Source organism: Rana temporaria, chromosome 2 (genome assembly GCF_905171775.1).
Source record: "Rana temporaria chromosome 2, aRanTem1.1, whole genome shotgun sequence".
In the NCBI taxonomy this organism is placed as follows: Eukaryota; Metazoa; Chordata; class Amphibia; order Anura; family Ranidae; genus Rana; species Rana temporaria.
In genome coordinates, this window is record NC_053490.1 from 390,114,582 (window position 1) to 390,138,202 (window position 23,621).

Genomic DNA, 23,621 nt, shown 5'->3' on the forward strand with positions numbered 1-23,621 from the left:
CCGCCCTGCGCACACTAACAAAGCATCGCTCTGTAGAATCCTGCTGCGTGCACCAAAAGCGTTAATCTCGCCATCACGCCGACTCTAACCATAACCGGTCCGCTAGTCCCTTTAAACCAACTGGCATTCCTACGGGCCAATCAGCGCTGGGATTCCTTACTCCTAGAGGTATTTTGTACTTAACCAATAAGCTTGAAGAGCCGCTGGCAGCTGTCCAATAGCAGGGCCTTGCTGCTATGTGTGACGACCCCACGAGTAGGCGGCAACCGAGGTTTGCCGAACAAATCAGAGAAGGATACAGGGAGGAGGATAATAAGTGACGGCCAGCTCGGCCAATGAGTGGCAATTAAAGCTCGGCATATAAGAGGAGAGGCTTGAGGACGGGATCAGCTCAGTGGGTGTTACAGCTGTCAGGAGTAACAGCTAGTACCTCGTGCCGGCTAACGCTGTGTGACCCGCCCCACTCAGCTCAACCAAGACCCTGACAGCGGCACCCGAGCGGCCTAACGGTTCACTTTTTACTTGTTTTTACTCTTTTACACCCAATAATTCTTTTTAAAAACCTCGTTTTTAATTTTTAAAGCGTCAGCCGCCGCCTCCTCCCCGCCGAGCACGTTCCTTGAGCTGCAGCGTGTAGTGGAGACTGCAGGACCTGTTGCCGGGGCCCTTCAACTGCCGAAGCGTGTCAGAGAACCGGGACGTGACTTCCTTCAGCACCTCACCTACCCAGCCAGCCAGTGAATGTCAGGAGACCGGGGAAAGCGCCGAGCACCCGCCATGTCCAGTCCGCCGGCGGCCGACACCCCACTCCCCTCCCCGAGATTCAGCGTCCTCTCATGGCCGCAACTCCACCGCCTGGATGCCATCCTCGGGGAGACCGTGCCCATCCATGGAAGGGGCAACTTCCCCACCCTGTCCTGCCGGCCTCGGCACCTGGTGCAGGTAAGCCTCGTGTGGATTCCAATGTGACCGGGAGGGGGAGGGGATGCCGGCCGGCCTGTCACACACACGTGCTCCTTTAAAGGTCGTCTCTGCTAGTTGTAGCCGGAGTGTGTGGTGAGCCTGTCATGCTTATAGGCCGATCATACAGGGTCCTATAGAGAATTGGGAGCATTTCTCAGATCTGGCCTGATGGGCACCAATGAAAAATGCTGCCTCAGAACATTGCATGGCCATTACAGCCGGCTATTGCGTAACCAATGTGCTCCCCACAGCAGGCTACTGCCTGGGGGGGGATATGTGTGTGAAAGGTGATACATTTTTTTTGTGTGTCACACACACACACTATATATATATATATATATATATATATATATATATATTTTATATTAAAAAAAAAAAAATTCTGCACTGACATTGTACTTGGCAGTACCTTATCACCTTTCAGTCCCCCCTAAGGTGCTTTCCATTCCTTTAAGTGCCTCCTTGGCAAGCTGAGGGCATGCTCACAATCCAGGCAGTGTGAGTCCATAGACATGCAGTGCCAGTAAGCCACACCCCCTGTCCCCTTACAGGAGTTTGACTGTCAGGAGCCTATTGCTCCCCCTGCTGTCACCTTGGAAAAGTGGGGACAGCACTGCATCAGTGATGAGGGACAAGTGTTTAGGAATGATGGGTGGGTAGATACACATTTATTATATTTTTGGGGAATGTAGTGTGCTCACAATTTGTAATAAAATCGTTGCTATTCTGAATCTTCCCTCCTACCACTTTGCATATTTTTATAGCTACTGTGATTTCTGTACTTGACAAATGCTGCAGAAATCTCCCTTTTTAGTGGATGCAGCCATTTTTAAAGTGGGAGTTCCACCCAAAAATGACACTTCTGCTTTAAAGGAAGGTGATCCCCCTGACATGCCACGTTTGGCATGTCATTTTTTTGTTTGAGGTGGGGAGCGATAACTATCTTTTTAGAGGGCTCCGGCTCCCACTTCTTCCTGGGGTGCTGGAAGAAAGTCCCAGATTGCCCCGGCCAATCACGGAACGCAGGGTGGCTTGCGCCCGGCACAGCCAGGCGCCCAGTATCACGATGCAGCAGAGACGAGCAGGGTTTCGTACGCCCGCATTGCTGGAACCAGGGACAGGTGAGTGTCAGCTTAATAAAAGTCAGAAGCTGCACTTTTTGTAGCTTCTGTCTTTTATATTGGTGGAACTCCACTTTAAAGTGAAGGTCCACCCTAAAAAAAAATCAAACTCCAAAAATTTTTACTTGCCAGAAATTGTGTTTTGCTAGGCGGGTCTTCCGTTTGCGGCTGGTCTTAATCCTCGCACTGCCTTCTGGGAACTGTGTATCCAAGAGCAGACACCCATTCATACAGCGCTGCAAGACTCGCTCATGCGCAATAGAAAACGGGAAGTGAAGCCGCAAGGCTCCTCTGCCTGTTTCCCTTAGTGAGGATGGCGGCGCCGGGACCTGCTACGATCGTGGGATCGGCCTCCGGAGGGGGGGGGTGTGACATCGCGGGCGCCTAGGACAGGTAAGTGTCCTTATTAAGTCAGCCGCTACAGTGTTTGTAGCTGCTGACTTAAAAAAAAATCGTGGGTGTTTGCAGACAGAGGCACGCCTCCCAGCCCTATGGCTTTCTTAAGACCCTCCCTTCCTGGCACTCTCCTGTGAATGGAGCCAGACTAGAGTTCCTCTAACTGTTTGCTCACCAGCTGCTTGTTATATGGTGCCAGGTTGGCTCTCCTGCGCAAATCGCTGTAGCTGTACTGCAGCTCACGCAATAGTGGGGGGTGTGCCTGTGGATTGGCTGCAATCGATGTTCGCCAGCGGCTCGCAATCTCCTATTGGAGACAGAACAGGGAACTCCCTTTGTAAACTATTTTTTTTTTAAACCTGGTGGTTTGGCCAGTAAAGCTGGTCATACATGGGTTACTCCTCCATCCACACACGAGGTGGATGGAGGAAAAATGGGCCCCCTTCCCACCAGGACATTGTGTTTTGACAGTGGCACCCACCACTGTCAGAATGCACTGATGATCAGTGAGAACTTTCCAACATGTTCTCTTTAAGTTCAACATGGCCAAAGTTCAATCTGTTTATGGCCAGCTTATCTGTTCAACTTTTAACAGACCAAGCTAGCTATCTAGTAAGTGGCAGGATGAGCCAAACCATTTCCCACTACCAGAGCTTTATATCTATCGGCACTACTAAGGTCACAACACCTGTCAGAATCTAATTGTGCAATTTTCTTTAAGTCTATCAGTAGGTAGGCAATACAAATGCCTAATTTGATAGTTTAGGTCCCTATGTTAAAGCTGATGGTACAGAGATTGTATTGGCAGCTTGCATTTGCCAGACGGTAAATGCACTACTGGCTGGATCACCAGGTGTAAAATGTTAGCCTAGAAAATAAATCAAATGCAGCCAACAAATTTGGAGGTAGCAAAGTCTGATTTTATACCTGTGCCTAGAAGGCTTGCCTGTAGGTAGTGAATATCTCCTAAACTTGTCCTGTTTAGGAGATATTCACATTTGTGGCAGCCAGTGACATCAATGATGCACTGCACTCTGACCAGACGGCGCTCAGAGTGTTGCCCATTCAGAGCGCTGTGCTGTAATTTACCTCATCGCAGGACTGCCATTCAGATGGCCAGAGGCTGCAAACCTGAAAGGAAGACCAGGTGAAGATGGAAGCCCTGACAGCGATGAGTGTGCTGCTGGAGGGATCGGCTTTATAGGAAAGTCTGTCCTAATATATTAGCAGTACATCAACGCCAGCCTGGCTTTTTTTCTCTTGCCTCTCCACACTTTACTACCGCTTTAAAATAGAATTCCAGTCAAAACGCTAACATACTTGAGCCTGTTCTAACTAGTCTGTAAAATTAAAAGCAAGATGTCTATTCTGAGGATGCTCCAGTCTGGTCACATGATCTTAGGCAGCTATGCTGCACAAACTGCTCTCCTGTGATCCATAGAAGTACAGCCAAAAATCTTTGTCTATACACTTCCTTTGATACTTAACTACTTCAATACAGGGCACTTGGTGTTAACAATTTTGAGAGAGAGACTCTGCAGGGGTGTGTGGAGATTGGTGGTGTCAGTCTGACACTAACTCTGATCTAGGTAGAGCCTCTGTCAGAGCTCTTTACCATGTGATCAGCTGTGTCCAATCGGTGTAAACAGGAAGTCATGTATCAAGCCTCCACCAGAGGCTCTTTACCTAGATCGGAGTTGCAGTGTCAGACTGACACACCATCGGGCATGTGCTGGCTTCTGCTGGACGTCATGACACCCAGTCAGGATAACTGAACTACTTCCCAGCAGTCATTCTGCTATAGGCCGGGTGGGAAGTGCTTAAAGCGGAGGTTCGCCGGTAAAATGGTGTTTTTACTCTTAGATGGATGCTCATTTAGTCTAGGGGAATCGTGGTGTTTAAAAATCCGAGCATTACTTACCGTTGTAGAGGGCGATCTTCTCCGCCACTTCCTGGTATGGGCTGCGGGACTGGGCGTTCCTTCTTGATTGACAGGCTTCCGACGGTCGCATCCATCGCGTCACGATTTTCCGAAAGTAGCCGAACGTCTGTGCGCAGGCGCAGTATAGAGCCGCACCGACTTTCGGCTACTCGTGACGCGATGGATGCGACCTTCGGAAGACTGTCAATCAAGAAGGAACGCCCACTCCCGAAGACCCATACCCGCAAGTGGCGGAGAAGATCGCCCTCTACAACGGTAAGTAATGCTCGGATTTTTAAACAACCCGATTCCCCTAGACTAAATGAGCATACATCTAAGGGTAAAAGAGCAGAAACGGCCTTTATGGGTGAACTCCTGCTTTAAAGTAAGCTGTGCAATGCACTATAATTGGTATCACACTGCCCCTATACAAAAAAATTATACCAGCACACTTTAGTATGAGGGGTTGGTATGCACAAGTTGCACTTTGTAATGTTGACCTACCCCCTGACATTGCACAAAAGGCACAGGGTTTTTCTTTCTCCCTTAGGTTTCATTTCAGTCCCCTTTTGTGTGGCACAACCTGTGTCCTGGCAGAGCCCTTTGGCACATCTGTTCACTTGTAGAAGATTTCTTGAGTGAGCATGTAGATGAAGTATTGAGGCTTCTGTAATTTTAAGTCTTTGCAGGTGAGTACAGATGTGCATTAGGGCTCAGTTAGGGCCTGAAGCCCTGTGCAGAATTTGGGCAGGAGGCACAAAACTTTGGGGGGGGGGGGGGGGAGGATAAAGTATATCCAATTGTGACAAGGGAGAGGCAGGGGAATATGAGCTAGTTGAGGTGAAGGGCTGCTTTAAATTACTTCATTTTAACTTTTTGCATGTTTGTGCTGGCTCCACCAACTTGTCTAGATGTACTTGTGGGAACTACCTTGCCCATGCCAAGGTTCATGGTGGACCATACCTGTATGGTCACATCTTGAACCAGGACCCTAAAATGCAGCAGAAAATTGAGATGGGGACAAATGTTGGCACATAAAGTGATTTCACAAGGACCTTTGTATCAGGGTTGACTTTTTTTTTTTTTTTGCAAGCTGCTGATTTAAAATGACTTTACCAAGTTACAGATTAAGATTTTATTGGATTTGCATATTCTAGGGTTCGCACTGACACTTTATTTTTTTGAAATGTGGCAACATTTTTTTTAAACGTGGGTTACTATCAAGTTCAATTGTTCAGGAGAGGTTCTAAAACGTTAGGTTTCATGTACACCGAAAACTGCAGGGCTTGTTGGTTGAGTTTAGCTGTAAATGTGCAGAGGTGGACAGAAAAGGGAAAACAAAACTATTAGACCCCTTTTACACTGGGGTGTTAGTGCTAAAAATGGCACCTGAAAAGCTCCTCCTCAAGCCCCCCCCCCCTGTGAAAGCCTGAGTGATTTCACACTGGGGTGGTGTGCTTGCGGAAAGGGGGCCGGGGGTAGTCCTGCAAGCGGAATCTTTGGAGTGCTTCGGCAGCGCCGCAACATGGGTGCTTTTAACCCTTTGGCCGCTAGCAGGGGTTAAAAGTTGCTGCTATAACAGTGCTGCTAAAACTAGCAGTGCTTTATTGCTAACACAGTTTCAGTGTAAGAGTACCCTTAGTTTGTAAATCTTTTTGCTGCCCTAGACAGTAGGATCACTTCAGGGCACCATTTTAACTGCAGACAGGATTTTATCTGCAAATTAAGACATTATGCCTCGTACACACTATCGTAATTTCCGATGGGGGAGTGGGGGATTTTATTCATCGCATATTCCAACCTTGTATGCCCCATCGGACTCTTTCTGATGGAGTTGGAAATTCCTTTTTTTTTTTTTTTTTTTTTTTTTTTTTTTTTTACGGTCGAATTTGGTGTGTATGCAAGACGGCTTAAATGGAATGTCGTTGGAAAAACCAGTCGAGTTCATTTAGACAAACTCCGATCGTGTACAGGCCATTAGCGTTTACTTTTTGCACTTCAACCTGATTAGTGCAGGATAAAGCTATTAATGTTTGACCTGTGCATAATGTAATGTTGCTCAACATTGTCTAGATTGTAACAAATTAAAGCTCAATCCCTAGGTGTAATTTTGCAGATTAGTAAGCCATAAACTATGATTTGCAGAGTGTTTCTACATGGCCTATTTATCATCCATCTAATCAGTAGCCTTAGAATGCATAAAGTCTGGTTACAGATACAAGATGTCTAATTTTTGACTAGATAATGCAAGTAGTCAACTTGCAATATCTAGCAACTTGCCAACACTTCTTACTGATATTTGCACTTCTAGAAGGTTTTTTAATCTAGGTGAATGAGACTAAAGTATCTAAACCTTTTTTAGGTTTAATGTATTTTAACCCCTTGACTTCAGCCATATGCAGCCTCTTGGCGCCTGGTCCTTAGGGGCTGCATATTTGCATTAACTGCCCCAATACATCTGAGTGCATGCTCCCTGCAGTTGCTTTACTGAAAGTTTTTGGCCCACATGACAGCCAATCAGTGGTCATGTGATCTTGAGCTGTGCCCCACCTCTTGGTGTCACAAACCTCTTAAAGGGCTGGGAGGTGCTGGCAGCAAGAGGTAAAATGTAAGGCTAACATACACTTTATAGCTGTCGGTCTGTCACAGGTACTGTGTGAAGCAACAATTAAAAATGTATTAACTTGACAGTCCTTAATGTGATATACTAGAAAAGGAAAGATGTACAAGATAAGTTTATCAATAAAATTGCTATACAAAACACTATTAAAATTATTGAACAACAAGTCCCAGTATATGGTGATGAAAGTAGGTAATGAGCACCGGAGGCAGCTCCCTCGAGAGTTGAAGCATCCTCTGGAAGATGGGGTAAAAAGAGGTGCACCAGACTAGATGCAGCTACTCGCACAACATCATGAGGAATAAGCCTAAAACGTAGGGATGTCGTGATCTCTAGGAAGTCACTGTTCCGGAGCTGTATCCTGAGAAGCATCCCTGCAGGCTGCAGCAGATGAGTTAGCAGGACCATATGTATAGGGCCAGCCTGGTTCCAGCTAGGAAGCGTGGATGTCAGTGTGGAACGCACTCGGAGGAGTCGGTAAACCTTAAAGGGATTGTAAAGGTAAGGTTGTCTACTTGCCTGACCCCCTCAATAGTCCTGTACTGTGGACACACTAGCTTCTCAACGCATTCATTGGTTGATTGAAAGCCGCCATTGGCTCGTGCTGCTGTCAATCGCATCCATTGATGTGGGGGGGTGGGGCTGAGTGATACAGTGAGCGGCTATGGCCAGTGGCTGTATCACAGGAGCACGCCCGCAAGAACTCATCACCATGCAAGCTCGCTCGCACGAAGGTGATGAGTTCTTGCAAGTGAGAGCTGAGACAGCTGCCAAGGGACCCCAGAAGACAAGGTTCTGGGCCACTCTGTGCAAAACGAGCTGCACAGTGGAGGTAAGTATACATGTTTGTTAATTAAAAATAAATAAATTACCTCTACATACCCTTTAATATGATGACTGCATTAAAGTACAGCCTAAGCTTGGATCACAGGAGTGCAGTTTGTTTTCAGCTGAAGTTGGGTGATGTCAGAGCTGGGACAAGATCATGTCAATAGTCAGGATCCACACACAACCCTGGATCAGCTCTCGGTGATCCACTGAGAACCTTAGCCAGCCACTCCCACAGCCAAGTGACCCAGTGACTGACCGCCATCGGCTCTCTCCGTACAAAGCTCTGAGAACCAAGTGATCTTTGATTGCTCAGTTCTCAGACCAATGCTGCATCCACCTAGGTAAGCATGATTCCTCAAAAGCCAAACGTCTAAGTTTCTTTTTTTTTTTTTTTCCCCTTGCAATGTGGTTTCACTTTCAGACTGCTTTCCCCACCTTGACCCTGTTGCTGGACAGTGAAGGTAGCACGCCAAACTAATCTGTCACTATTTTCTCCTACTGGCTTGTTCTTTGTATTGCAACATTTCTCATTTGTCTCTATTCTCTCTGTGCTCTGATGTGCAGGAGGCTGACACAGGTCAGTCTGGGTATTTGCACTGCATTAAAAAGCTTGATTTTTTTTTTTTTTTCTGCCTGGAGCTCAGCTTTAAAGTTGAGGTCTTGCTTTTTGAAAACTCTTAAATCCCTTGGACAAGGTGCATGCACGAATACTTGGCCTTTTTGGATTCATCCTGCCAAGCAGCACTGATTAAGTGATGAGTAATTGGTCCACTTCGCAGGTGCCATGGCTCAGTGTTTCCTTTGGCGTCTCCTTAGAAACGCCCAAAAATTAAGCCTTAGAATGGGGTGCAGCCAGCAAGAGGTGCTGTTGATGCAAAATTTGACAGGCTGAAATGAGCAGCATCTGGACAGTCCTACTGACACTTGTTCCAGTGACTGCTAGCTTGTCTACTCTGTTCTGGTTGCAGGACCCAAAAGGAATATTTGCAGTACACATGTGCTGGCAGCTAACAATAACTAATGTTTAGTGCAATAAAACCATAAAATAGTTTTCATTTAGATTCCTGAAAGTTGACTGCAGTGATGGCATGTAAAGCTAAGAATCCAGAGATGTGTCATAATATATAATTGTATAGGAACAAAAGTACAACATGGTGACTAATGTCCATCTCCACACCCACACAGCTATCGGTAAGTAGCAACCAAATTCTTGCACTGCAAGTTTTGGTCATACTTGACTAGGCTGCATTCATATAGGAATGAGTTTATTCAATAAAATCTAAGATTTATGACTAAGTGTACCATAAATCACATCAGTTAAATGTTTCCATTTAAGTGGAAGTAAAGTCCACTTTTTAACTTGTACCTACAGGTAAGCCTATAGTGAAACCTGCCTGTAGGTACAATGAATATATCCTAAACGAGCACCATTTCGGAGATATTCACATGGGATGCAGCTGATGACCTCACTGGCACATGCACTCTAAAGGGACGGCATACATTCAGAGCTTTGTGTGCATTCATGGGAGTGACTTAATTGCAGCCCTGGCCAATCATACAGCCAGAGTCTGCAAATCCTGAAGGAAGACCAGGCGAAGATCGTAGGGGAGCTGTGACAGTGCTGCTCTGGAGGGCTCCTTGTGCAGGAAGTTTGTCGTGTGGTATGCAGTGTACTGGTACATTATGACTTAAACCTGAACTTGGGCAGGCCATTCGGCCAGTTCAGTAGGCACTGTGATTCAAATCCTTGATGGGCAGACTGAATGTACAAAGTTGATCGCTCAACTTGGGTAATACCAGCCTGCCGGATTCTCTTGTGACTATCGCTAGCAGCTGCAATAAACCAGTGATGGATCACATGGTGCTATCTGGGACGATGTCCTGACCTCCACCCAGATTGAGGGGCTGGTGTCATTTGGCCATAGGCCAGTGCAAGAACCAGTTTAACAGTATTAACCACTTGACCACCGCCCCATGTCAAAAAGACGTCCTCTTTTTAAAGTTGAGATTTTTAATTTTGAAGGAATAATGGACTTTATAGGCACCAATGGTCAACATAAGATATAAAAAGGTTTTTTATTGATACAAGCCCAGAGGGCTGGGTAATTGAATCAACAATAACAATATAGAAAAACAATATTAAAAAACATCTAATTGACTATATTAAAAACATTAAGCATAGAATATTTCTGAAATGCTAATAACCCATAGGGGTTGTACAAAAACCACAGATAGTCCACAAGGGACAACAACAACAGTTGGTGAACAGACGTAGGCTTCAATTTGTGTAATTTCTTATACATAGGCTCTACATGTTTCGCATGTTACTGCTTCTTCAGGAGCTTAAAAAGAATACTTTCTGGAAGGAAAAACATAGACTATTATTGGTTTCAGATTTTAATTTATCATTGTATATTTTGTGAATCAAAATAGATAGTGTTTCTTGTGCATAACAGCACCATAAAAAATGACTCAGGTTGCCACAGACCGCCAAACCACCGGTGCAAAAAAGGGGATCGAGGTGATTTTTTTTTTTTTTTTTTTTTTTTTTTTTTATTAGGGCTGCTATATGCGTTTATGCGCTGCAATAGCCCTATATTTCTTATCACTATTTATCTCTTATTTTACCAGACCTACACTCCAGTCCAAATTTGTCCGAAAAATTACACCTCTATCCACTTCGCTACCTGGAACTTGTTACCACAGTGATCCAGAATTACCGTTGGAATTCTTACACACATATAGTTATTCCTTACCTATCATTGCTGATGGTAGGTCTATTATACTTTCTTTTATATTATTACACAATCTCGTCTCTTTATATACACAAATTGGTTCACTTTCACTTTCTTACTGGTGATGTGTGGAGCTTCGCTATTATCTTTCCCTGACTCTATTATCACCGACAATGAGATATATATATATATATATATATATATATATATATATATATATATATATATATACTCTTCTCCCTTTCTTGCCGCACTATCTAGGCATACCCGTCATTACTCGCCTATTTTGGCGATGACGGTGTCACTTCTCAACACCTTTGACTAATTATATGGGTATGTGGCATGTCCCTACACTTCCCTCACCTCGATCCCCTTTTTTGCACCGGTGGTTTGGCGGTCTGTGGCAACCTGAGTCATTTTTTATGGTGCTGTTATGCACAAGAAACACTATCTATTTTGATTCACAAAATATACAATGATAAATTAAAATCTGAAACCAATAATAGTCTGTTTTTCCTTCCAGAAAGTATTCTTTTTAAGCTCCTGAAGAAGCAGTAACATGCGAAACATGTAGAGCCTATGTATAAGAAATTACACAAATTGAAGCCTACGTCTGTTCACCAACTGTTGTTGTCCCTTGTGGACTATCTGTGGTTTTTGTACAACCCCTATGGGTTATTAGCATTTCAGAAATATTCTATGCTTACTAATGTTTTTAATATAGTCAATTAGATGTTTTTTAATATTGTTTTTCTATATTGTTATTGTTGATTCAATTACCCAGCCCTCTGGGCTTGTATCAATAAAAAACCTTTTTATATCTTATGTTGACCATTGGTGCCTATAAAGTCCATTATTCCTTCAAAATTAAAAATCTCTACTTGTGTTAGGACGTGGCACCGCAATACCTTAGGACACCCATAGTCCATCCTATGGTTGGTGTTCCTTTATTTCTTATTTCATTCTCTTTTTAAAGTTGAATATCTCGATAACGGCAGCAGCTGCTGCCACAACCGAGATATTCATCTTTTCAGGGGGCGGTGGTGTACACGATAACGGCGGTCTCCGCGGCGGATTCGCCGCGAGATCGCCGTTATCGGTGGCGGGAGAGGGGCTTACCGGAGCCGTCGGTAGCGGCGGAGGGGATCGGATGTGTCCGGCAGCTGAGCGGGGACGGGACTGAAGGAGAAATCTCCTTCACCCGTCCTCATAGCTCTGCTGGGCGGAAGTGACGTCAAAACGTCAGTCCCGCCCAGCCTCTTAAAGAAACTTTTTTTTTTTTTTTTGTCATTTGAAAAAATGACTTTTTTTTTTTTTTTTTTTTTTGCATTTAAGTCTATGAGATCTGAGGTCTTTTTGACCCCAGATCTCATATTTAAGAGGACCTGTCATGCTTTTTCTATTACAAGGGATGTTTACATTCCTTGTAATAGGAATAAAAGTGATCAATTTTTTTTTTTTTATTTCAGTGTAAAAAATTATAAAACTAAATAAAAATAAGAAAAGCAAAAAAATTTTTTTTAAAGCGTCCCGACGAGCTCGCGCGCAGAAGCAAACGCATACGCGAGTAGCGCCCGCATATGAAAACGGTATTCAAACCACACAAGTGAGCTATCGCCGCGATCGTTAGAGTGAGAGCATTAATTCTAGCCCTAGACCTACTCTGCAACTCAAAAAATGCCACCTGTAGAATTTTTTAAACGTCGCCTATCGAGATTTTTAAGGGTAAAAGTTTGACGCCATGCCACGAGCGGGCGCAATTTTTAAGCGTGACATGTTGGGTATCATTTTACTCGGTGTAACATTATCTTTCACAATATATAAAAAAATTGGGCAAAATGTATTGTCTTATTTTTTTTAATTCAAAAAAGTGATTTTTATCCAAAAAAAGTGCGCTTGTAAGACCGCTGCGCAAATACGGTGTGACAAAGTATTGCAATGACTGCCATTTTATTCCCTAGGATGTCTGCTAAAAAAAATATATAATGTTTGGGGGTTCTGATTAATTTTCTAGCAAAAAAATTGTGATTTTTCACATGAAGGAGAGAAGTGCCAGAATTAACCCGGTGGGCAAGTGGTTAAACCAAAATTGTAATATACTGCGGTTAACCAATCCTGTGTGTTATCTCTTTAGGATTTTACCTGGTGATCTAGTCGGTAGTACACCACCTGTGTTGGATTGCCCCCACTCTTGGATGGCAGCATGGTCAGTCTGAGGGACAGGGGGGTGTTGTATGGACTAGCAGATTTAGCTGCACTAACAAAGTGAAGCTGAACTACAGCTCACGCATTTATAAGCAGTTGCAGTAAAACTTGTTTTATTATATTTAAAGGGCTTGTATATAAGGTGATAAGAATATGTATGCACCCTGTACATGGTAAATAGTTGGTCTCACCCAAGTACCTACTACATCTGCAAGAACTATTATTTTGGAAAAAACACTTGCTGGCTTATTGACAAGTGAAGCTTGAACTTGTAAACAGTACAGTGGACCAGTAAGACATGGTCACCCTATATCTGACAATTACAGTGAATTGTATTCACTAAAGTGTAAATGTTTCCAATTTGGCGCTATATTCAACCACTCCATTTAATCTCAGGTGGATGACCAGGTGTGACATCGGCCTTTAAAAGGGCTCTTCTCCCACCCTTGCACCATGAGGATTTGCAACAGGACGTTCTAAAAATGGGTTGCTGCATTTTCTCAGGCCCTGCTAATCCTCTAATTATGCACCCTACTTTGAGTTCTTGACAAGGAAATGCCCCTCACATGTGGCTGTTGCAGAGATCAGCAGGAAGGGAGCAATTGACAAACTACAAGTGAACAGTTGAAGGCCTGCACAGTGTCTTGAGTGACAATGAGCCCCTTGCACCAGAGTAGGAGCCAGCTCTAACTGATCTCTGCATCTGATGCTAGGCTGCTTATTGCATGCCTGCAAATGGATATGTTAAAAAAAAAAAAGCAGTTTTCTGGATCTGTCGGATCCTTGGACAAATGGCTTTAATACTTCAATATAGCTATCTTTGTCCAGGATTCAAACAATACTTCTGGTTCTCTATCAGTCAAATCTTGATAGGCCTGCAATAAAGACAGGGGCAGTATTGTAGAAGGCTGCAAAGATTTTTCTCCTCCAGAATGCCAGAGCGCTTCTTGTAATAAAGTTGAATTGAAATCTGAGACTGCCTACAGTGAGATTCCCCATGGCATTTTAGGCTTCATGGTAGCCACCTTACAGGCTATACCATTTGTCCAATTTAAAGCGGAGGTTCCATTACAAAAAATAAGTCAGCAGCTACTAAGGACACTTTCCTGTCCTAGCCGCCAGCGATGTCGGCCGATCCTGGCAGCTCCAAGCGCCGCCATCCACAGCTACTAAGGACACTTTCCTGTCCTAGCCGCCAGCGATGTCGGCCGATCCTGGCAGCTCCAAGCGCCGCCATCCACAGTAAGGGAAACAGGCAGTGCCTGTTTCCTACTGTGCATGCGTGACGCTTTGTGAATGGGCCGGTTGCTTTCTGGGACACAGTTCCCAGAATGCAGCGCGCCCCATTCACAAGACACCGAGTGTAGGAGGAAGAGAATCCACTGCGGAGGATGAAGAGGCAGATTGTCACTTCCGCATTGCAACAGCTATTTAGGGTAAGTAAAACTTTTTTTTTTTAAGGTGGAACCTCCACTTTAAGCTCTCCAACACATCCTGTTGTCCTGCAACAAACTTGCTCCTTCTCTCAACCTACCCATGCTTCTGTCCTGCCAAGGGTAGACCCCCTGATCTTGGTGGATTTCAAGCCCAGCCCTAACGAGGAAACTTCTTTATAATCACTGCAGTGATAACATGCCAGCCTTGGACTGTAAAGAAGTATTCAGTCCCTCATGATCCAGGGAGCATGTTCACCTTTTGGAAGCCATGCTTCCCACCAACACCCTGGAGCTTATAGCAGATGGTTGGGCAACTTTTGGTCTTCTGCACCAATTGGGATGTGGTTGGACAATGCCATGGCTTGTGTTAACCACCGGGGGGGCACAATTTGTCTGTCAGCCTTTAACCACTTAAGGACAGAAGGTGTTTTTCAGATTCGGCGTTTACAAGACTAAAACAGTTTTTTTTTTTTTTGCTAGAAAATTACCCCCAAACATTATATATATTTTTTTCTAACACCCTAGAGAATAAAATGGCGGTCATTGCAATACTTTTTGTCACACCGTATTTGCGCAGCGGTCTTGGCGCACTTTTTTTGGAAAAATTCACTTTTTTTAATTAAAAAATTTGGCCCAATTTTTTTTGATGTTGTGAAAGATAATGTTACGCCGAGTAAAATGATACCCAACATGTCACGCTTAAAAATTGCGCCTGCTCGTGGCATGGCGTCAAACTTTTACCCTTTAATATAATGTTCGTTTAAGAATATTCTTACAAAATGCAATGCATTAGAAGTCTTGCGCATATTCTGATGTGAAAAATCCTTATTTCTGTGGCCTAACACAGTAGGTTATTGGAAATGGGACAGCAGACAGCCAAGTACTTAAAGTAGCAAGGAGATGGTCTAGATAGCACATTAAAAAAAGGCTTTGAGACTTTGGCTTTAAACTGCAGTGTCAATGAGCTTATTTGCCTCCTAACGTGTAAAGCTATTAACAGGTTCTTACTTATGCCACATAGATAATTACAGTCCTGAGAGTATTATACAGCTGCTTCTGACAGGTCTACAAGTAAGGTGTGGTGCAGTTTTTCACCCAAACAATACACTTTAATGTTGCTTATCAGTCCACTGTTTTAGCTTCTCACTGCCACCAGGTTTGTACACTTATTTTGGCACAAATTATCTTCCCAATTTGCAGCTGCGTTGCTATGCTTACTGTCACTACTACTTTAGAACTGCACAAGGAACTGCGCCTTTTTACTGGAGTTCAAGTAATCTCTGGCAAAATCTTTACATATCCCTACTGGAGAGGTATACCTGTCTGGTTTCTATTTCTTTCTGTGTACATGATACATTTTCTGCTTAATGGCCAAGCTGAATGTACCAAGTTGATACCTCACCTTGGGTATAATCAGCCTGCCAGATTCTCTTGTGATTATCACTCATGGTGATCTGTCTTCTCCCAACAGGGAAGCCATCTGACAGGGTAAGACAATTGTGATTCCTCTGTCACAACTGCCTGTGGTGATGGGGAAATTGTGTAAAACCGTGGTTGCAGGAAAGAAATTTGCACCACCTGCCTTTCTCTCTCACTTTGTCCCCACTTTCAGTGCTGTCACTTTGCTAATCAAATGAAGGCATTTTGTAACCCACCTTTTACACAATTTTTGCAAAAAAGTATTCGCCTATGAGGCAGCACTGATAATTGGGGGCACTGATCAGTGCCCTGATGGGTGTTGGAAGTTTTAAACATTCCTGTATTTGTACTGATCTCCATGTGCCATTTAGGAGATATTAACTGTATACTGCACAGATGTTATCGACGCAAGCACTCTGAAGGAATGGTCACCTGTGCCATTTCTTCACATGTCCACGGCCCCCGAAGGAAGATGGATGCGGGGGGATTACACAGGCTGTGTGTGTGTTCCACATCACACTCCCTCTGTTCCAGTTTCTTAGACCTCATCCCCTGTGCTGTATGCCAGCTCACATCTATGTATACATACAGTAGCTGCAAAATGGTTAAGCTTTTTGATTTTTCTACCTGAAAATTGGTCCCCTAAAAGTATGATGGATCTAACAGCATAAGAAATTAAATAACATGGGAGTGTCTGGATTAAAATACGCACACCTGTCTGATCAAAGCTTGGAAGCCTGACAGACGCTGAGGGGAGAATTGTCTTTAGAAAACATGTCGGAGCATGGAGTAATGCTGGATGTGCAGATCTTGTATGTGTTTGGGGTTATTTTTCCTCCTGATACTTTGATGCAAATCAAGTGTTTGCATAGAGACTTTTATTAAACATCCAGTTAGTATGTGGACTTGGACTCTGACTGCCTTATCTGTCAAGTGCAGGGCTATCCAGTTGTGACTTGATTAGGGCCGAAACAACCAATCGATTATGAAATTAATCGATTACAATTTTCATAATCGATTAATCGGCCAGTAACATAATGGGGTTAAAAAAAATAAAATTGGCCCTTTATAGTACAAAAAAGCAAATTGCTACTGTAAATATTACTTTCACTGTCCCACAGTAAAAATTAACCCCTTACATTAGCGATTATTTGCTCTTTTTGTACTTCTAGTTTTTTTTTTATTTTTTTTTAACCCCATTATGTTACTAAACATCTCAGGCCTGGGTTCACACCTTTCACGTTCACATCTACAATTTTATTTCAGCTGCTGCGTATTTGGAAAGGGCAAGGACTTTTAACGCAAAACTGTGCTATTTTGTTTTTTGGTTCAATATACTTCAATGGAGAAGTCTATTATCTGATCGAAACAATCGGCCAACTAATTGATTATGAAAATAATCGTTGGGTATCAAGTCTAGGGCTGCAACTAACTGCAAAAGAACCTCATGCGTAATGCCTGGTTCATTGGGTTTTAAATCAAATGTTTTATTGTACCATAAAAAAACAAGACCGACATTGTACAAGCAAATAATGCGAAACATCTGAAGACAGTACAAAAGTGGGAACAAAAAGGTCATACAGAATAGCTGCACAAAAGCAATTCACATAAGACATTTTGTACAAAAGGGCGGGAAGGGAAGGGAAGAAGAGTCCAGGTAGACTGGGAAACACAAAACTTGGCCTACCTAGCGAAACAGTCTAGGCCAAAAAAATACATTTACAGAGTATGAATAAACTCCTTCTCCACAGCAGATGGTAAATACAATTCGCACACTTTTCAGTTAAAGATGGAGTGTTGAGATCACCAGCCAACCACCCAGATGTGCTGTTCACATTTGCAATAACTGATGCATAATCAATCGCGGAGGTGCTAACCCAGGTGTATCCAGCCATGCCTGCCATATAGAATTTTCGAGGTGCATTTGTATGCTGATATGTTGGGTGCTCTCGCATGAGAACTTAGTTTACTTGGTCCACCCACTGAAGTTTAGTCGGTACATGTGCAGCCAGCCAAAACCTTGCAACCAGCTTACGAGCTATGTATAATCTAATCACTGCTATATTAACAGGGTAAGGGATAAACTTCCTCATCAATTGCTCCCAAGACACAAATCAAGGCACCCTAACCTGAAATACTGAGGATAACTCCAGTGACATCATCCCAGTAACGATGTAGCTTGGGACAGCTCCACATGAGATGAATTAGAGAACCCTCATCCCTGCAACATTTAGGACATATAGAGGAGTCCCTTATCCCCCAGCGATGCAATTGAATAGGTATACGGTAAGCCCTATGCAACAGAAAAAGATAGGACAACCTATGAGACTGACACAGAAGTATGGGGACTGGATTGTAAGCATAAATCCCAATTTTCCTAATTTCTCCCAAATCCTGTGTCCAACCCATCTACTTAGTAGATTCGCTACGTCTTGCGTGGTTAATAGAGTTGAGTAGATATGAGAAATCAAGCCCTTACTCTCCTGACCGTAAAAAATATCCTTAAGTAAGGAATGACTGACAAGCAAGAGGGTAGAAATTTGGCCTAGAGCATGTCTTAATTGGAGATATCTGTAAAATTGGGTTCTATGAAGGTTAAATAAATTTTGGAGGTCTATAAAGGGTTTTTTTTTTTTTTCTTCTTCTTCTTCTTCTTGCAGGCAGTTGTAGTATAAGCTCCTGTAGGAACTTTTTTTTTTTTTTTTTTTTTTTTTTTTTTTTCTCCCACTTTAAATGATGCCTTTGCATTGCACTGTGGGCACATGTGGTGCCATCCAGTGTACTATATAAAAAAAACTGCATTTTTATCCAATGTGCCCCCTTTCACACCATAACACTAGCTTGAACAAATGTGGGAAGACCAGATCACCACAGTTTGAATGAAATCCTGAATGCACCAGACCAAATATGAGGGGGGGGGGGGGGGGGCACTCGTATGCCTTGTGTTTAAAGCAGCCCATTTTATTTTCAACAGACTTGGTTAATCAAGGTAAAGTGATTGTAAACCCTTGATTTGTGTAGTCTTTTGCCTGCTCAATATTTGCACTAAGCGGTCCAAATCCTCCCCTGGTCCTTGCCAGGGCTCCTTACAAATGGCCACATATGATGGAAAGAATGCAGTTGTAGAGTCACCAAGGATGGGCCTGTGTCGTAGACCTATCACGGTAAAGGATTTGTGCTGATGGCTAGGAATGTGGTGTCATCCTGCATGTTTTATACATCATCATCCCTTTTTACTGTCAACACGTCTGGAATCCTGCCAACTTCTCTGCTGTAGAAGAGAAAAACTAGTGCTGCTGGTCCTTCCGTATACAAACCTTCAACTTGGTGTGTTTGCCCCCCCCCTGAATAGTCTACCTCATGCTATCTAATAGTTCTATGGGGGTAACTCTGTTTCCCATTCTAAGATTTTGAGCAAATTCAACTTAATTTTTTCTTTTAGTGTGAGGTTTTTCCTCCTGCAACTGGTCCCTAAGCCACACCCTAGCACTCTTCCCAGCAGTTAAATTGCATAGTGATGGTAGCCAATCGCAATGCCCTCAGTACCCTTTGTAAATTGAAAGATTGGTGCAGATCGTGGAGGATGAATTTGGACTGCAGGTTAAAGTATGTGAATCCTGCCTTGTAAAACCCCTTCCATTTTTAATAAAAATGAAAGGCAAAACACTTGTGTGGGTATAAAAATATAACATCATAGTGTTTCTATGCATCTCAAAGTCGGGTCTAGCAGGATTACCTGGTATTTCAGACCATTTCAAAGAGCAGGATACTTTAACACAAGTACATGGCACAACATACACCTCAGAAATATGAAATGTTGGCTTGACATACTCGGTGTTTGGACAGTGGTACAGTACTGGGGCATCTCTTGCCCTAATGCAGAGAATACATTACATGTTTAACATTGTAGTACTTTAACCACTTAAGACCCAGACCATTATGCAGGTTAAGGACCTTGCCCCTTTTGCAATTCGGCACTGTGTCGCTTTAACTGACAATTGTGCGACGTGGCTCCCAAACAAAATTGGCTTTTTTTTTTTTTTTTTTTTCTCCTCAGTTTAGGCCGATGGGTAGAAGAATACGTATTTTTGGTATAAAAAAAAAAATCGCAATAAGCGTTTATCAATTGGTTTGCACCAAATTCATAGCGTTTACAAAATAGGGGCTATTTTTTTGCATTTTTATCTTTTTTTTTTTTTTTTTTTTTGTGATTGCAATATTATGGCGGACACATCGGACAATTTTGGCACATCTTTGGGACCATTGTCATTTTCATTGCTGAAGTGCTATAAAAATGCACTGATTACTGTGAAAATTACAATTGCAGTTTAGGAGTTAACCACTAGGGGGCACTGTAGGAGTTAAGTGTGACCTCATATGTTTCTAACTGTAGGGGGGGCGGGGCTGGACATGTGACATCAGTGATAGTCTGTGCCCTGAAAGACTATCACAATGAAGAACGGGTAGGTGACCGCTTGTGCCATTCTGCCAACGTATATCGTCGGTAGGGGGTCCTTAAGTGGTTAATCCACTATGCAAAACTGCAAACAACCAGCTGTTAGATTTCAAATGCTAGATTTGCAGTCAACTTCCATGTACAGATCTGTATTTGTACAGTAAAATGCTGTGGTACTATTGCTAACAATGGCACAAAGCATAACTAAAACAGGCTGATGGGACTTTAGAAATATGCTCAAACATTATACAGAGACCACAGGCTGAACCTCATGCTTTGCATCTTTGGATGTCAATTCTGCTTCAATATTGACTACATGACAGTGGTATCCATGCAACTTGTGTGGAGGTTTTTTTTTTTTTGGGGGTCTGCTACAGTAGAGGGATGGGGAAATGGTCATCTAGCATGTTTAATTTATGGGAAACTGCATCTTTAATGGTTTGCTAGCATTCATTGTTTTTTCTCTTGCAGGTGGTACGGAGTCGCCTACAGCAAAAGGGTATTGTAGTTCACAATGTGCGACTAAATGGTTCTGCTGCAAGTCATGTGCTACATGAAGACAGTGGCCTTGGCTATAAGGATTTGGACCTTATATTTATTGTGGACTTGAAAGGGCCTGATGCGTTTCAGGTGGTGAAGCATGCAGTGTTGGATTGCCTCTTGGACTTCCTGCCACCTGGCGTTAACAAGGAAAAGATCACGCCAATGACTTTAAAGGAAGCTTATGTACAGAAGCTAGTTAAGGTTTGTACTGAAAGTGATCGCTGGAGTCTGATATCCTTGTCAAATAACAATGGAAAAAACATGGAATTAAAGTTTGTGGACACTCTAAGACGTCAGTTTGAGTTTAGTGTTGACTCATTCCAGATCATACTGGATTCAATGCTTTTATTCAACCAGTGTTCAGACACTCTGATGACTCAAAGCTTCCACCCCACTGTGACTGGAGAGAGCATGTATGGAAACTTTGAGGAAGCCATGGACCACTTGCGTAACAAGATCATTGCTACACGTAAGCCAGAAGAGATCAGGGGAGGTGGACTTCTTAAATACTGCAACTTGCTGGTTCGTGGATTTAAACCAAAATCGGAGGTGGATATGAAAACAATGCAGCGGTACATGTGCTCTCGATACTTCATAGATTTCCCAGATATAAGAGAACAGTTAAGAAAGCTAAAGTGCTACCTGCAGGACCACTTTGTGGGCATGGAAGGCAAGCGTTATGATTGCCTGATGACCCTTCACAATGTGGTGAATGAGAGCACAGTATGTTTAATGGGACATGAGAGGCGCCAGACATTGACACTAATTGCCTCTTTAGCACTTCAGGTACTATCTGAGCAGAACGCTGTTCCAGCTGTCCCAAATTTCACCTGCTACTACCAGCCAGCTCCATTCATGAGTGATGGGAACTACAACAGCTACTATTTCACTCCTCTACAGCCTCTTGTGTCCTGCAGTCACTCCTCATACCAGACATGGCTCCCATGCTGCAACTGACATGCAGCCTGAGCAGTGACTGGGGTATATGCTTTGCTGTTTGGTCTCCTACACTTAACAGGGAAACCTACATTTTGTGTTCTAATTAAAGTGGCTTTTTTTTTTTTTTTCCTCCTAGCTAGAGATCATAAAATGCATTTTGCATATACTCTTTCCATCAAACAGGACTTGCTGAAGGACTACCATTAGTATTCAAGTTTTTTTTTTTGTTTTTTTTTTCTCCCCCCTACGACTTCTATGTAAAACTGCTGCAGGCTTTAGAAATGTAAATACTGGGTGTTTGGACCAAAGAATAGGAGTTAAAACTCAAGTGCCTGATTGGTTTAACTCCTAGCTTCCAGAGATCCTAGCTTCCAGAGATCCTTTCTGCCTACTTTCAGTGTTCAAATTGCTTAACAAGTTTGCTGAACATCCTACCAGCTCAGCTTCTGACTTTCATGTCATTACATCACTGACTTGTAGGGTAAAGTAGCTGTTGGTGACCCACACTTGTCAGTTTGTAGTGTTTAAGTGCCATTTCTTTAAGCACTTGGCATTTGCAGAGAAATCCAGTGTTTCATAGCAGTCTTTCATTTAAAAAAAATAAAAATAGACTTTAATATTCTGTTTGGTGCTATGGGGCCACTTCAGTTTCCGTCACTGCTTTATTACATTAAACGTAGATCATGTCAACTCCGATTTCTAAAATTGCCAGATGCAATAGTGTGGTGTGAATTTCCAACAGTTTGCTCTCCCTTAGAAGTACTGATCTACAAATATTTTAGAAGTGCTGGTTTGTTTGTATCATATAAACAATAACTGCAACCCAATGCACGAATTTATAGCTTTTAGAACACAACTTATTGGCTTACAATGATTAGATTTTGAAAGTTATTAAAGTTGAGCTGTGTTTGGAAAATTGCACCTGGAAGAATTCAAACTGCCTACTTTCAGGATTGTGACTAGTTCTAGAATACCCTCTGTATTTATAACAGGCGGTCTTCCAGCTGATTTTACACATTACAAGGGTTTCAGATGTAGGGTGTGTGGTTTTTTGTTTTTTTTTAAAAACATTCAGTCTGTCAGTTCCTTCTGTATGGTACCCTCATAGTGGATGTTTTCTAGAAAGTCCATCTGAGGGGGTTTAGTCTACTTTCATTTTATGCTGCCTAAGGTTCTAAAAGGAATGATGGGTGTTACAGGTGGAAAACTGACTACATGTGATAAGGTGACCATAGATGGAGCATGTATGGTAGTTCCTGTTTAAGAGACATCGGTTGACTTCTCATGAACCAGCTTGTAAATTCTCACTTGATAAGTCCATGCAGCTAATAGGCTGCAGTACTAATCTGTATTCCAACAACAAATGATTCCCACTGTAAAATGGCTTAACATTTTCAGGCTTGTGAATGCTCTGGCCCAAGGGCTCGCTTGCGTGGATGCTCACTTCCATGAAGCAGCCAGAGACATTTGTTTACTTTTATACTATCACTGAGCTGCTGCAGGCATCCCATTGTAAGTGGGTACCTGTCGAACTCTGCTATGCATTCTAGTAGGTTTACTGTAACTTGCCAACATGACAAATTTTTTTTTTTTTTTTTTTTTTTTTCTCCCCACTAGATATTCTTGCAGAAATTCCATAGTCTTCTGATCTAGACTATAGAGGGCAAATGTCTGCTCCATATTTGGCCTTGAGCAAGTGTAAAGTGGGATGGAAAACATTTAATCAAAGTCTGGACTTGCTATATTTTGTCCCCCCCAGCTTTTGTATAAGGTTCACTTAAAGTGGTTGTAAACTTCAGACATCAGTGTTCCAAAACCAACAGCAAAATCAGTCTGAATATGCAGTAAAGCATGCTTGTTATATTTACTGAGGATCCTAAGGGGGTTAATCCTCTGCCTTGTATAAAAGGTGTTTTCTCAACCTCCCTTTCGTCTACAATCTAATAGAACAGAGCCTTGGGGGCAAGCTACACATGCTTTGTTTGCTAGTTTTTTTTTTTTCTTTTTTTTTTTTTTTCTTTCTTTCATTGGCCCTG

The 23,621-nt window shown here is 42.8% G+C and overlaps 1 protein-coding gene across 1 annotated transcript; it reads left to right on the top strand.

The window, feature by feature from the left end:
* Positions 1 to 397: 397 nt before the first annotated feature.
* TENT5B (terminal nucleotidyltransferase 5B) lies at positions 398 to 22,622 on the top strand. Its single transcript, XM_040337996.1, has 2 exons — positions 398 to 942; positions 20,575 to 22,622. Exons 1-2 carry the CDS (start codon positions 742 to 744, stop codon positions 21,601 to 21,603), a joined length of 1,230 nt encoding a protein of 409 aa, XP_040193930.1. The 5' UTR covers positions 398 to 741; the 3' UTR covers positions 21,604 to 22,622.
* The last annotated feature ends 999 nt before the right edge of the window (positions 22,623 to 23,621 follow it).

Bases quoted from the DNA above. Each gene is read 5' to 3' on its own strand.
- TENT5B (XM_040337996.1), top strand. From the start codon at position 742: ATGTCAGGAGACCGGGGAAAGCGCCGAGCACCCGCCATGTCCAGTCCG. The intron at 943-20,574 runs GTAAGCCTCGTG...TTTCTCTTGCAG, and splicing joins GGCCTCGGCACCTGGTGCAG to GTGGTACGGAGTCGCCTACA.